The 15,742-nt window shown below is 37.8% G+C and overlaps 1 protein-coding gene across 1 annotated transcript in view; it reads right to left on the bottom strand.

Moving 5' to 3' along the window:
• Window positions 1–13,733: 13,733 nt before the first annotated feature.
• Window positions 13,734–15,742, bottom strand: part of kcnj3a (potassium inwardly rectifying channel subfamily J member 3a) — a gene marked incomplete at both ends in the record, with an annotated part of 91,925 nt that continues 89,916 nt past the window's right edge. Inside the window, one exon of the mRNA XM_081367831.1 lies at window positions 13,734–14,326. Within this exon, the coding sequence (XP_081223957.1) occupies window positions 13,734–14,326 (593 nt within the window). The remainder of the gene's footprint in view (window positions 14,327–15,742) is intronic.

Here is a 15,742-nt window from a genome sequence, read left to right on the forward strand (position 1 = left end):
AACGATGTAAAATACATGCATCTGACTAAGCTTGATGCGTTTTTTTGAGTTGATGTGGGCATTGACTCTGTTTGTATGGATCGCCTCACAATTTGCCTTTGAATGGTGCACATTCTCTGTGGGCATGACCGCATTAGCGGATAATGAGGTTACTCGCAATGGCCTGACATCTCTCTCTTTTCGAAAACAAACATAGAAGAGAATGTTTGTGTTCGATTTGAATTCAACTTACATTATTTAAAACCTGACATTTCAACGTTTCTTTAGACATGTCTCATGTTCGTGTGACAAGTATTCAAGTTACATTTAATTTTCTGAGTATCAGAATGGACTTCATTGAGAGAGAGAGATGGCAGATCGTGCATCATATTTGTTTTCTTTATTTTGAGAAAAACACAATGTTTTGTTTTTTATAGTGAGTGTACACAAGTAGAAAAAAAAGTAGACACTTAACAGTTTCGAATGATGTATAACACTTATCTGTAAAACCAAAATTGACGGCGTATTTTGAGTCTTTCGCAGTTATCAGGAAAAAACGCAAGTGAAGGTGCCGGCAACTTTGCTGACCCCAGGGAGTTAAAGAGGTGTGTGAACTCACAAGTATGACCTTCTTTCTAAGAAGAAATCCACCATGGAGGAGCCGACACAATCAGCATGAGGTCTAAGAAACAAGTCTGGTTGAGCCAGTATGGCACAACCATTAGGGCTTGTACTTCTTCCTCCCTGACTTTGCACAGAGTATGTGTAGTGAGGCTTACTAGGGGAAACACATACTTGCGCAGGCCCCAGGGCCAGCTGTGAGCCAATGCATCTGTGCCGAGGGGGGCCTCGGTTAGGAAGTACCACAGTGGACAGTGGGAGGATTCCAGGGAGGCGAACAGGTCCACCTGTGCTTCCCCGAATCGAGTCAAGTCAAGTCAAGTCAAGTCATCTTCATTTATATAGCACTTTTAACAATGTAGATTGTTTCAAAGCAGCTTTACAGAGATAAGCATATAATTTAAGGTAACAGAGATTGTTTTGGCTTTATAGCGGTTCTTTAATAAAGTTATTTTCCAGCTAAAGTTAGTTTTGATTGATTTGCTTCTGTCGCAACAATCATTTGTTATTAAATAAGGGGCCGCTAAGACGACACCATTCTCTCTACACAGACTTTAAACGCGAACCTGTGAGAAACGCTGATGGCGTTCACATGCGCATTTAGAATTGGTTCTATAGTTATGTGCGTTTGAATATATGTACGCAGGTTTGGAATTCCCTACAAGCCAAGCCTAAACAAAGTACTTGTCTTTCCTTATACATTTTGATAAAGAATTTTATTTTATTTTGTCACTTTGGGGTAGGAACGTGAAACTAATTTTCCCGACAACGCCTTATTTGTAGAGTGGTAAAGGGATCCTCCATAGGGAGAGACTAGTTGGCACTTCAGCACTGCGTTGTCATCGGGTCCAGGCGAAGGTCCTTCGTCAGATCTGGATTTGGCCTGGATCCGGCAGGCTGGGGGAAAACCTCGGGATAAACACAGACACTAAAATTAGCGTAGATGCCATTCTTCTCATGATGAAACGAGTACATCAGGATTGTTCTCAGTTTCGGCTGACCTAATCTATGCAACCTAACATTGAATTATAGAAGTATATAATGTATTATGTGAATGCTAGGTCAAAGAGATGTGTCTTTAATCTGGCTTTGAACTGACAGAGTGTGTCTGCTTCCCGGACAATGTTAGGAAGACTGTTCCAAAGTTTTGGTGCTAAATAGGAGAAGGATCTACCGCCAGCAGTCGATTTTGATATTCTAGGTATTATTAACTGGCCGGAATTTTGAGATCGCATTCATCGCAATAGACATGAAGGACTATAATGCGTTAAGAGCTCGCTCAAGTACTGCGGAGCTAAACCATTTAGTGCTTTGTAAGTAATCAGCAATATTTTAAAATTGATGTGATGTTTAATAGGCAGCCAATGCAGTGTTGACAGAACCGGCCTAATATGGTCATACTTCCTGGTTCTGGTAAGAACTCGAGCTGCTGCGTTTTGGACCAGCTGTAGTTTGTTTATTAAGTGTGCAGGGCAACCACCCAGTAGAGCATTACAATAATCTAGCCTTGAGGTCATGAACGCATGAACTAATTGTTCCGCATTTGTCAATGAGAGCATATGCCGTTTTTAACCCTCTGAGGTCTGAGCTGTTTTCTGGGCCCTGGAGGTGTTCTGACATGCTCTGACATTTGTGGTTATTTCTGTTACTTGTGACATTTTCATGGCTAAAGTCTAATTACACTGTATTCAGCACAAACTCTGCTACAATAATATATCAGCAGCATGTATGTAAAAGTTTGTAGTTTTGAGATAATGACATTTATGCGTGGTTTGTGAAAATACAAAAATAAATTCTCACTGAAATAAGGTCATGAAACCCATACTGATTATTTCTTCACAAGACTTTTGAAAATTGTATCACGTAGCCTAGAATATTTGCTCTAAAACTATGTGAGAATCACCCTGACTGCTCATTCAGAGAAGACAATATATTGATTTAAAAATTTTACGACGTGTTTTGTGTTAGAAAGCAATATGCGAAGGGGCGGATCACCTCATTAATATGAAAGCTTTCCACACCTGAGAAAGACAAAGAACCTCCCTAATGGCCCTATTAGGAGCTTATCAGGGCCCATCATTCTGACCAACCTTGCACAAAGAATGAGGAGATTTAAAAAAGAATGGCTTTTAAAATTGTTTGGATTTATTTACAACACAACATAATCCAAAGATACACAACAAAAAAGCACTTATTGAAGAAAGAGACCTTTGTGCCATTCCTAAAAACATTGTACATACCTTTCATTTTCTAAGGTGTTTGATTTTCACTTTACCATGTTCATGTACAGAGACATGTACTGTGAATGTTGAAGTCAGCAGGACTCAGTGGCATCTGGGCCCTGAAAAAAAAGTGAACATACTGATATCAAGAGAAAGGCCTGCACGATTTTGGGAATACATTTTAGATTTTTCTTGTTAAAATTGCTTTTTAAAATTCACAGAATACACACACACACTCACACAAATGTTTCCAACAATATATAATGAACACCAGGTTTGTTGTGCCTTGTAGGTATAGGCTATGCGCAGTGCTGCATAAAATAATAACAATATAGCAGCCTATATATATTTTCAAAAAGATTTCAGTAACAACTAAGCTAGAGAAAAATATATTGATTATCATGTTACTTCAAATGTTTCCATTCGTTATGATGATATGAAATGAGATAATAGTAAAAACATGAAGCCGTTTGGAGCATTTTGCTTTTCCAAAATATGATACATTCAAACGCGATCGCGATCAAAAATATGATACATTAAAACGCGATCGCGATCAAAAATATGATACATTAAAACGCGATTGCGATCAAATATAAAACATTATGATTAGGCCTACCATATACATAGCCTATCTACGTTTGAGCAGATATCCACAAACACAGTAACAGTAAACACGGGTCTAAATATTATAATATTCACCATATATCTAGCAACAGTTCAACTGCAATGTGAAATTTATGCAACAATAGCAAACTAATATGTAAGAATTTCTTACCTTATCTTTCTTGTCTTCAAATATCGTTCTTCTTCTTCTGATGTAAATCCAATGTAAGCTCAGGCACGTCTTTCAAACTCGACGAAAAGTGAAGTGAAGTGTTTTGTTGTTGAGGTAATGAGGGCGATCGCGTTCCATGTGGAGATTTGCATGTGAATATCTTTTGCGCGAGTGGGCGTGGCCGAATTAAAAATAATTAGGAAGCGTTTGAGAAGCTGGAAATCTTGTTGGTTTTATAAAAATTACTTAAACAGAGAATATTTGTTTTCGTTTTGAATCCGATCATTTAAAAGTACACACTTAAATGTTTATAAAGGTGTATGGCTCATAAATGTGTAACAAGTATTCGCTGAGTTTTGTTTCAGTTTATTGACGTGCTCAAGAAAAAAAAGTCCAATTATTAGAATCTCTGTTTTTTCAGAATTTAGAAGTAGGAAATTACGAGTCATCCATTTTTTTATATCAGCTATGCATTCCGTTAATTTTGTGAATTGATAAGTTTCGTTAGGTTTTGAAGAAATATACAGCTGAGTATCGTCAGCATAACAGTGGAAGCTAATTCCATGTTTCCTACTGATATCTACTAATGGTAGCATGTACAGAGTGAACAGCAGCGGTCCTAGTACTGAGCCTTGTGGTACGCCATACTGAACTTGTGATCGATGATACATCTCTTCATTTACTGCTACAAACTGATAACGGTCAGATAAGTATGATTTAAACCATGCTAGTGCGATTCCACTAATGCCAACATAATGTTCGAGTCTATTTAAAAGAACGTTGTGGTCAATGGTGTCAAATGCAGCACTAAGATCGAGTAACACTAATAGAGAGATACAACCACAATCGGATGATAAGAGCAAATCATTTGTGACTCTAACGAGAGCCGTCTCGGTACTATGGTACGGTCTAAATCCAGACTGGAAATCCTCACAGATATAATTTCTTTCAAGAAAGGAACACAGTTGTGAGGATACTGCCTTTTCTAATATCTTTGACAGAAAAGGTAGATTCGAGATTGGCCTGTAATTGACTAATTCTGTAGGATCAAGTTGTGTTTTTTTAACAAGCGGTTTAATCATAGCCAGCTTAAAGTTTTTTGGTACATATCCTAGAGACAAAGACGAATTAATGATATTAAGAAGATGATCTATGACCTCTGGAAGCATCTCTTTCAGTAGCTTAGTCGTTATAGGGTCTAACATACATGTTGTCGATTTAGATGATTTAATGAGTTTACAGGGATTAAAGTTCTCCGTCACTACGACGGATTTCCGTTAATTGCAGCAAGTCTATGACGGATTTCCGTCAATTGCAGGGTTCCAGTCTGTCCTTAAAGTCTTAAATTCACTTTTCATAATTTTAAGGCCATAAATAGGCTTTCATTTCTCAAATAGTGTAATAAATATCTTAATTTTAGTTTGAATAGGTCTTAAATTAAGGAAAGACGAGGTGTATTCACCCTGCTGAGGGGGATGTGATCAAAGCCTGGAGTGGAGCAAAAGCACGTTCCTCTCTCCACTCTAAGCACTCTGTAATCACTTCGCTCATGATCCACTCCGGGTTTTCAATTACCGCTCACGGAAAGTGCATGTCAAGCTACAGCTGAGCGCTGAGGTAGAACTATATTTCAGTGACACACTTATAATGCAGGTAGGGCTGGGCGATATATATCGATATAAAAAATATATCGATATATTTTTTAAATGCGATATGGAATTAGACCATATTGCATCGATATAGTTCAAATTTGCGCTGTGATCCTTGCTCCCCGTGCCCCCGCCCCTCCTCCTCCTCTACTCTGCGTGCGTGTTTAGAGCATGTTATGTTATGAGAGGCGAATCATGACTACTTCAGAAAACCCAGCACAATAGGAACTACCAGGCAGGCAGTGACATAAGTGTACGCTGAAATAAAGTTTTTCACCTCAGAAAAACGGACTTTCTTGTCCTATCAGCCGTTATCCTGTTCTCGTAGCGCACACTCAATTGCACGCGCAAATGTGCCGGTGTATCGCCTCACTGATCAAGTGCAAAAGAAGCTACGAGCATGCAACGCCGTTACGTTGTAAATTACATGAAATAAAAGTAACGCAGGTATGATTCTCATTCTATTCACCAGGAGCAGTTTCTATGTTTCATTAACAGTTATTGTTAATATTGTGTATTCACCATGGTAACTGTCGTTTCCATATTAACCCCAAAATGCCACTATTTTTCTTTGTGTTATTTTTTATATCTTTAAATGACTGTAGTGGCTCATACCAACATTGTATTACAGTTTTTCTCGATTGCTTAAACACATTTCTTGAAACTATGCCTCGTATTCTCAAAACTATAAACACAAATCCATAACGTCTCACCCAATTCCCCAAACATCCTATTTTCAGGTCAAAATGAAGCTCTACACTCAAAACCATTCACTCTTGCTGAAAAACCAAACTTTGCCCTCAGACAGGACACACAAGCCCTCAAAATCACACACACTACAACATAGTCTAACACACTGGTGCAATAAATTCAAAACAACATTTCCAAAACTGGTAAGTTATGTTGCTTGTGGTCCCCCCCTCACAAACCTTTTCACATGATGAACACAAAAGACTCAACCAGTGGATACATTGTCACATTTTTATTCATACACAGAAAACACACACACACAAAAACTTTTTTTTTTTCTGTTTTACTCTTTTTTTTTTACTCTTTTTTTTTTACTGTCTCCTCTATTTTTTTTTTTTATATTTACTTACAGTAAGATGTGTGTGACCAACATATGACAGTAAAAGAGCACACACAATCCATATTCTAATATGGAATTCGAATTGTATTGGAATGGTAAAGAGTGTTGGGACGTAACAGGAGGGCCTCCACTCAAGGATACAATATGATGGACACGTCTAAGAATGTTCCACATATGGTTGAAATACCTAGAAAGATAACATTCTGGGAGTCAAGACTATAAAGGAGAAAGGATGCCCTCCCTTCACTGTCACACTCTGCAGCCACACTGTGTGACTGTATGACTGCTGGCCTTTTCTTGCAAGAAAATAAACCTCATCAAAGACTATTGGAAATGTTTGTCTCTTATTCAGTTATAGAATTTTGTTTGCCACCACTCCTCCATGAAGGTTCTCGAGGCGACTGTAAAGCGACTCAAATTTGCCCTTACTCGTAGCCCAGCCTCCCTCATAGTCATACCATTGATAAAGACATGGGCAACTAGAGTGGCTTGAATTTCATCTGAGACTGCTTGTCTTCTTGTCCTTGCCCTTCCTCCTCCTCATTCTTATCCCTCTTCCTTCATGTCTTTCTGGATCCATTGTTCCAAAACGCAATAAACTGATTTGGGCCCTTTTGTCTATCTATTGAAGGTTCTGATTGATGTGTGTTAAATTTTGACTCTTAGTGTTTCCACTTGGGTAATTGTGTGCTAACTGAGCTGAAGATGTGCTGACTTGAGTGAACAATATTGAATGCTAGTGCTTTCTAAATGACAACATGGTGTAGGGCAGGCAATGAGAAATGAAGGGATTTGTGTGTAGAGTTTTGCAGTGACAGTTCAACAAATCTGACTCATGTGTCAAAACAGGGAATAGTGTTTATAGTTTAGTAAAATGGGTGTGCTTTTTGATAAATGGCGTTATGGTTTTGAAATTTTAGTTCAAAAGCCTGGTTATAGTGTTTAAGCAATCGAGAAAAACTGTAACAAAAACTAGTTTGGGACTGCTATTTAATAGCTTTAGCATAGGCCTAATGTTTATTTATTAGTACTAGTCGTTACTATTAGTCATATTCTTACAATTTATGTTCAGTAGAGGGGAAAAGTAACTTACTTGTGTGTTAACAAATTTTGTGTAAACGTGTTATAATTTGCCTATATATATATATATATATATATATATATATATATATATATATATATATATATATATATATATATATATATATATATATATAGGCAAATTATAATTATATTAGTATGCTCCCTGCCTGGTTTTCATAGATTAAAATAGCTTTTAAAATACGCCTACTGGCAATATTAAAGCGGTTTAAAACATCTCCCCTTAAAACGCTATTGGTCTCGACTATTTAAAAAGTTAAAGGAATATGACTTGGCCTAAAAAAAAAATTCAGTCAGAAGAATTTTTTTCACTTTAATTCCTGAGTTTAGTAAATTCTTCCTCTCCTATAGCAACGAATGAATCAAATTTTTCCTCAGGGAGACTACAATGCACTCCCTGATGCGATACTGTAGTAGACGGTTGCATAGTTATAATTTTGTCCCTGATATTATCAATCTTATAAGTGAAGAAGTTCATAAAATCATTACTGCTGTGTTGATTTTAAACTTCGGTGCTTGAAGCTTTATTTTTCGTTAGTTTAGCCACCGTTTCAAATAAATACCTAGGATTATGTTTATTTTCTTCTAATAGGGTTGAAAAATAAGCAGATCTAGCAGCTTTTAAAGCCTCTCTGTAAGTAATCGAGCTCTCCTTCCATGAAATGCGAAATACCTCTAGTTTTGTTTTCTTCCAGTTGCGTTCCATTTTTCTGGCTGCTCTCTGTTATATTGACTTGCAGTTATCTGCAGTCAATATTAATTCTGATAGAAAGTCCGCAAATTCTTTGATAAAGTCTGTATGGTGCCCTGGTGGCCTGTATACAGTAGCCAGCATAAATCTCAAGCGTGATTTATCGTTTATACTATATATTTTTACATTAAGCACCAATGCTTCAAAAGAATTATATTTAAAACTTGATTTCTTAGTGGTTTTGAAAATATTACTATAAATTACAGCAACACCTCCCCCTTTGCGTTTCAGACGGGGCTCATGTTTATAACAGTAATCTTGCGGGGTGGATTCATTTAAAGTAATGTAATCGTTTGGTTTTAGCCAGGTATCTGTCAAACACAGCACATCTAGGTTATTATCTGAAATCATATCATTAACAACGAGTGCTTTTGAAGTAAGCGATCGAATATTCAGCAACCCAAGCTTTAGCATTTGCTCATCTGTATTATAGCTGACTATGATCTGTATTGTTGAACATCAATTAAATGTTTAACCTTAGATGGGTTTAAACGTTTTTTGGATTTCCAAGTTCGGGGAACAGATACAGTCTCTATATGATGATAACTAGGTGAAAGAGGCTCTATGTGATGGGATTTATCTGACCTTGGTGACGCGAGGCTGCTAGCAGACAGTCGGTTTAGCCAGTCTGTCTGCTTCCTGACCTGAGGCCCAGATTGTCATGTTTGAGCTCTAAGACTATGAGCCATATTACTAGAGAGAAGAGCAGCACCATCCCAGGAGGGATGAATACCATCTCTTTTCAACAGGTCAGGTTTGCCCCAAAAACTTTTCCAATTGTCTATGAATTCTATATTATTTTGCGGACACCACTTAGACAGCCAACCGTTAAGCGAACACAATCTACTAACTATCTCATCACTCCTGCGAACAGGAAGGGGGCCAGAGCAAATTACAGTCCTTGACATCGTACTTGCGAGTTCACACACCTCTTTAATATTAATTTTGGTGATCTCCGACTGGCGGAGTCGAACATCATTAGTGCCGACATGAATAATTATCTTAGAGAATTTGCGATTAGCATTAGCCAGCACTTTTAAATTTGCTTTGATGTCAGGCGCTCTGGCTCCCGGCAAACATGTGACTATGGTGGCTGGTGGCCGTGTAATAGAATCGCCAATAACTAGGGCACAATCATTCTCAGTGGGTGTTTCACTGAGCGGGGCAAATCGATTTGTTATGGTAATCGGAATGGAAGAGTGTTTTTTTGATCCGCGACTAGAGCGATCCCTCACTGTCACCCATTTGCCTTGCTGCATAGGCTCTACTTCAGCCAGAACCGACTCATGTAAAGAGTTCACTATGCTAGGCACATCCAAAGCAGTATTTAAATCTCTAGCACTCCGTCAACCTAACTGTCTCCTTGCATTTATTACATATAAATCCTATATTGCTGACAGAGAAGGCTATGCTAAACATGTGACATGAAGTGCAGGTGACAATAACAGGACAGACATTACTCACCGTGTTTGTTGACTGATTCTTACTCACCTGAGTTTTTTATGAACTCAAAGGCGCGGGCGTGCGAGAGAAAAAAATAAAAAATAAAATAGCTGAGCGCGCGGGTGGCGCGTTAACAGGCTAACAAAATTCCTAGCGTGTTGTGCTAGTAGTAACGGAAGCTAGCGATGTCAGGTTAATCTGAGATGTTGGGTAAGCTGTATTTTAGTAGTATAAACAACTAGAAATTGTAGTAAATGATGGTTCAAAACAAAGAAATACGAGGCTTAAACGGAGCTTACAGCACCGAAGCAAACACACTCACAGCAGGCAGCGAGGCAGACAGGAGGAGCAATCGATCAGGGAGAGCAATCGATCAGGATCAGTCAAAGATCAGATAGACCCAATTACTCTTGAGCAACTCCATATCCGACTCCATATCAGATGTACCACCTGGGAATGATGCAGGGTAGGAGCTCAGCTCTGTGAAGACCTTGTCGTCTAGACAGCCATTGACACAGATCCTCAGCAAAGACCATGAGAACCAGACAAGTAATCTGCACAGACCCTATGGCCAGCTTCAACTTGCAACTCGTCTTCCCTCCATATGCCGGTGTGATGTACCCCAATTTAAGCAGAAAGAACTGGATGAAATATTCTGAATGATATCAGTCCACATTCTGACTTGTGATGCAGCCTGGAATTAAATCACACCATGTTCATTCATTGAATCATTATTTTCCTGTTTATCACTGATATGCTGATATGAAACTATTTGTATTGTTAAAGCGTTATATACTGTATATAAATGTGACTTGACTTGATTTCCGAGAGACACACAGAGACAGCAACGTGGCTATTTGATTTGTGATTGTACTGTGCTCATTTCATTCATAGAGTTTATGCTCATTCACTTCACACTCATTATTGTGTAGTGATTTTAGAGGTTTTATAATATTGTGCTGTCCCCTGGCTCACCTGTTATTCAGCAAACATGAGGAGTGAATGTGTCTGCCAAATATTTTTCCTATTATTCGGTAGAATTAGTTATTTGTTTTGAAGCCATTATCCATGCCTTTCCGAGAAAGGTATTCGGCTTCGGGCACATCCATAATACAGATAATTAACAAGCAAGCAAATACTTTTGTCACTTAGAGGACATATTAAGTCATTTTATTTTGTTTATTTTGGATACAGTTCATCACTCTACAATATCCGCAGTAAATTGTGCAGATATCCCCACACACTCTCTTCCTCAGCTAACACCCCAAATATACAGTAACTAATATGGCTATAGTAATATGCTAACATTCCATACAGATTTGCCTAAAATATTTACCTTAACATAGTCATGGTGTGTATTGAGAATTTGTCCATATCATTCCACTTAGGCCTAATAGTAAAGTATGCTCATTTAACTCTCACTGCAACAGGAAATGTCTGACATTGTACACAATGCAATATAATATAATATAATATAAAAATGTTTCTGATGTAGGATATTATACTACTTTTTTTATTTTATTTTAAAGGATATTATACTACTTCAATACTATTGACCAAGCGGCATTCCACTCAATGCCTCTGTGTTTTTTTTTTTTTTTTTTCAAGGGTTCCAGACCTGAGTAGTGAGTGGTTTGAAGTATAAGCAGATTGCCTGGATTTAATTTATTTTATTTTCTGTATGTTGTGTGATATTGCTTAAATATATTTATTAAAACATGTTTGACAGTTAGGAAACAGTGTCATTTGCATGGTAATTAAGAGGATAATGAACTATTTGATACTATTTGACATTCACACTATTTGAAATATTTAACATTGAATGTATTTTCAAATGTTCTAAATATCACCTATAAAAGTATCCTACCTTAAATTTGCTTGTCTATTTAGCTTCCTTTTTTCCTCTTAAATGTTTGTGAATTTGTATTTGTCACTGCACTTTTTGTATTCAAACTATATATATATTTTTTTTAACTGTGCAAAGTTGAAGCAAAGGCAAATTTCTATCAATATTTCACTTATTTTAACCTTAATAGTTCAAGTTTTGTTCTTGCCACAAAGCACATTAAGTATTAGAAGTATGAATGAACCTACCATTCACTACTGAAACTTTTATCTTATTTGTTACTTATTATACCACCTCTAATATCAGATTTTTCCAGTCATAATTATGATATGGGGAGATTTATGTGCAATTTCTAAATCGTCAACTCATATTTATTATAATTCCGATAACATATAAAGGCCACCTTATAGAAATTACCAGGCACTAATTGCAGTGTTTCCCGAGAATGACCCAGCTCTGAAATCAATATAGCTAATTAACAGACAGTTCATTAATGACTGATTGACTGGTTTTATAGACAGCATTTAATTGGGTATTGGTTCCAGCCTCAATCCTTATTCTTTTCTTCAATGATAATGACCACAGACCTGCAATGGAGAGTCAGAGTGGTATAAAAAGACGTCAATAACAGAGGTTAAATTAACATTCCTTTAAATCCTTTTCAATAAAGGCAGAAGGTGCACTTAAGTCCAGGGTTATTAAAAGTTGAAGAGGCAGAATCAGATTTTTCATTCCTTGATTCTTCACTCGACTTATTATGAGGAAATAATTTAATAATGTGGATAGTGGGAATTATATTGAGCCCTAAAGTCCTGAAAGCACATCAAATACTGCCAAGTAATATGCTTTAGAAACTATTTGCTGAAAATGACATTGAAAATGTCCAGTTCTTAAGGCGAAGAGTGTAATTTTTGTGCCACTAGTGTCACCAAATTTAGAAGACCAATTTATTCACAAAATATCCTCCACTGAAAGAGTGTTCTTTAAATAAAACACATTTTGTGCAAGCTGGGCACATTTTTTATATGTTATTGATAAAATGAAAAGTACATTCACTGTTGTGTGCAAGAAATAGAATGATTAGTCAGGTTACAACTGGCACCCCATACCACAGAACCACAGTGTTTAATCTTTATAGAAAGTTCAACCTAAGAATGGCTTATACATATGTACCTGGTGTACTAGGCAGTATTTTAACATTTAAAAATGTGCACACTTTACCAGTAGTGAAATGAGTATTAGATGTCCCAGGTTTAAACAAGACATATAAACAAATTTGTGGTAAAATTCCAGGTAATTTTGCTAAATGGTAGGACTGATTTTGGTACTCATCAGCCATTAAATTATTGCTCTGTTACAGTAAAATTAATAGTTCGTTCAAAAATGGAATTTCTGTCCTCGTGTTCTTTCAAACCCATTAATGTGAAGGAGAAAATGTTCAGCTTGGAATACAATGTACATTCTTTTGGACCTTTATTTTTACATTATTTTTCTTTTTGCAGGTTTATTTTCTTTTTCTTTTCTTCTTATTTTAACTTTGACAGCCCCTGGAACTGCAGCATGGACTGTGTTTCTCAAAAGAAAGCAAGACAGCTTTCAAACAACCTGAGGGAGAGAAACAAAAGCATTTTGGGGTGAACTATTCTGAATGAGGTGACAGATACCAGCTTTTACCAATTGATTTCCCTATTTTTTTTCCCCCTTTTCTGATATTCTCAGTAAATATAAAAGTCATAAAAAGCTCAGTAATTACAAGTATCAGTAATGTTGTTTCTTCAGTGTTCATCAATAGCTTTACTATTCTAAATAATTACTTATCTAATCATGTTTATGTGCACATGCATTGTAATATAAGCTCAGTATAGAGGTATTATGGTGAACAACTTAACTGTATGACATGAATAATCGCTAATTAGCCACGTAGGAGGAATTGTCCAATATATCACCATATGGCTTGGAGAAAAAAATATTTGCTAACATTTCCTTGGCAAATAAATATGTACAGCTTGTCATGCCATCAGAGGGAGAGAAATATTTTAACATGCATTGAGGGTGTCATCCATACCAGATTGTGCTTGTAGTAACAACAATCTGAGAGAGTCTCTGTACTGCATATGAACCCACCACAGGAACAGACGTTCTGAATTACATTAACCTACATTAGTAGCATAAACGGTGTATCTGTCTATATAAACACGCTAAATATCTTGAATTATAAGAGGGCCCATTTGACTGTTGCTAAAGAAGTAAGTTCTTCTATGTGAAACGATCAGAATTCATCTTTCGGAGTTTGGGTGGCAGGTGTCCGTCCATGCGACCTCCTCCCCCAGCCATTCTCTGAAGTTTCGGCGGCAAGTCTGCAACCGATTTGCTGATGGCCTCTGTGGAAATCTTAGTCGCCTTGGTAACCTGCATTTCCTCTGAGACCCCAGGCACAGAACTGATGCGTTGGAGCTTCATGGGCAGTTCGCCAAGGCTGTATGTCATCTCTGATGTGGTGGAACTCATTCTCAGTAGCTTCCTGGGCAGCCCGTCTCTACCTGTCATTTTCTGTACCTTGGTTGGTAATTTACTGGTGTTCTCTAGATCTTCCAGCAGCTCCAGACAGTCCAGGGAGCTGTTCTTCTCTCTACTGTTGCACAGTGATGGGGCCATGAGTGGAGAGGACATGAGTAATGCCTCATCCTGCTCCTTTGCGCTGTAGGGAGTTGTGGGAACCTCAAATGTAGCGTGGAACTGAGAATAATCCACTTTAAAGAATCCCTCCTCCAGAGAGATGACCGGGAAGAATCTGTGGCCCCAGAGCACCTCGTCCTCTGTGTACGATGTCCGTGCTTGACAAGTCATGCCTTTGAGAGAAGACACATGAAAAGGAACAGATGGAAGAATTAAAAAATGAATCAATCAGATGGAATTGGGAAAAGCATTGCTTCACTTAGAGTATCATACACAACTCTCTTGATTAGTACAGTGCTTGGAAGGCATAACTGTATTGATATTCCTCAATTTCTGGTTGAGATTGGTTCTAAACTTCTAAACCTATATGTATTAAACACATTAAAAATGTGAAGATGACTTGACCCTTGTCTTGAAGATACATTGTGTATAGACTCCCTGTGCTGTTTGCGTTGGTGTGCGTCTGAAAAGCTTAGTATATCTTCCTGTTTTGAATCATTATTTACTATCATTCCTTGTTGTTTATACTGCTAAATATAACTTACTCAACATCACACATTAACCTGACATAGCTAGCTTCAAACTAAATCGTTATTGCTAGCACAACACGCCAGTAATTCGCTAGCCTGTTAGCGTGCCATCCGCACGCTCTTTATTTATTTATTTTTCTTGTGCGCGCTCGTGCCTTTTACGAGTCCATCAAACAACTTAGGTGAGTAGGATCAGTCAACAAACACGGTAAGTCATGTCATATTCTCCTCTTATTGTTACTTGCACCTCATGCAACATGTTTAGCATATCCTTCTCTGTCAGCACAGGATTTACATGTGATAAATGCAGGGAGATAGTAAAGCTGTCGGGGAAGATTTCAGAACTAGAGACACGCATCCAAACTTTAATCGAGGATAGTAAGAAAGCAAGGGCTTTAGATGCTGCTTTGGATGCGACTAGCTTAGTGAACTCTGTACATTGTTCGGTTCCGGCTGAAGTAGAGCCCATGCAGCAGGGCAATTGGGTGACGGTGAGACGCTATAGTCGCGGGACAAAACACCGCTCTTCCGTTCCGATAACAACATTAAACAGGTTCTCCCCACTCAGTGAAACACCCACTGAGGATCCTGTTATTTGTGCCCTAGTTATTGGCGATTCTATTATATGGAACGTGAAAATAGAGACACCAGCCACCATAGTCACATGTTTGCCGGGAGCCAGAGCGCCTGACATCAAAGCAAATTTAAAAGTGCTGGCAAATGCTAATCGTAAATTCTCTAAGATTATTATTCACGTCGGCACAAATGATGTTCAACTCCGCCAGTCGGAGATCACCAAAATTAATATTAAAAAGGTGTGTGAACCTGCAAGTACGATGTCAGGCACTGTAATTTGCTCTGGCCCCCTTCCTGTTTGCAGGAGTGATGAGATAGTCAGTAGATTCCTTGCCACTGTTGCCTTTGGCTTGCTCAGTTGGGGATATTTGGGGATATTTAATTTAATTAATCAATCAACGATACTATTGATCAGCATTACCGAACGTAGACGTTCCACTAGAAACAAACATTGATGTATTGTTCTAATTTATTACTGTGAAG

Source organism: Scardinius erythrophthalmus (genome assembly GCF_964197995.2).
Source record: "Scardinius erythrophthalmus genome assembly, chromosome: 6".
NCBI lineage: Eukaryota > Metazoa > Chordata > Actinopteri > Cypriniformes > Leuciscidae > Scardinius > Scardinius erythrophthalmus.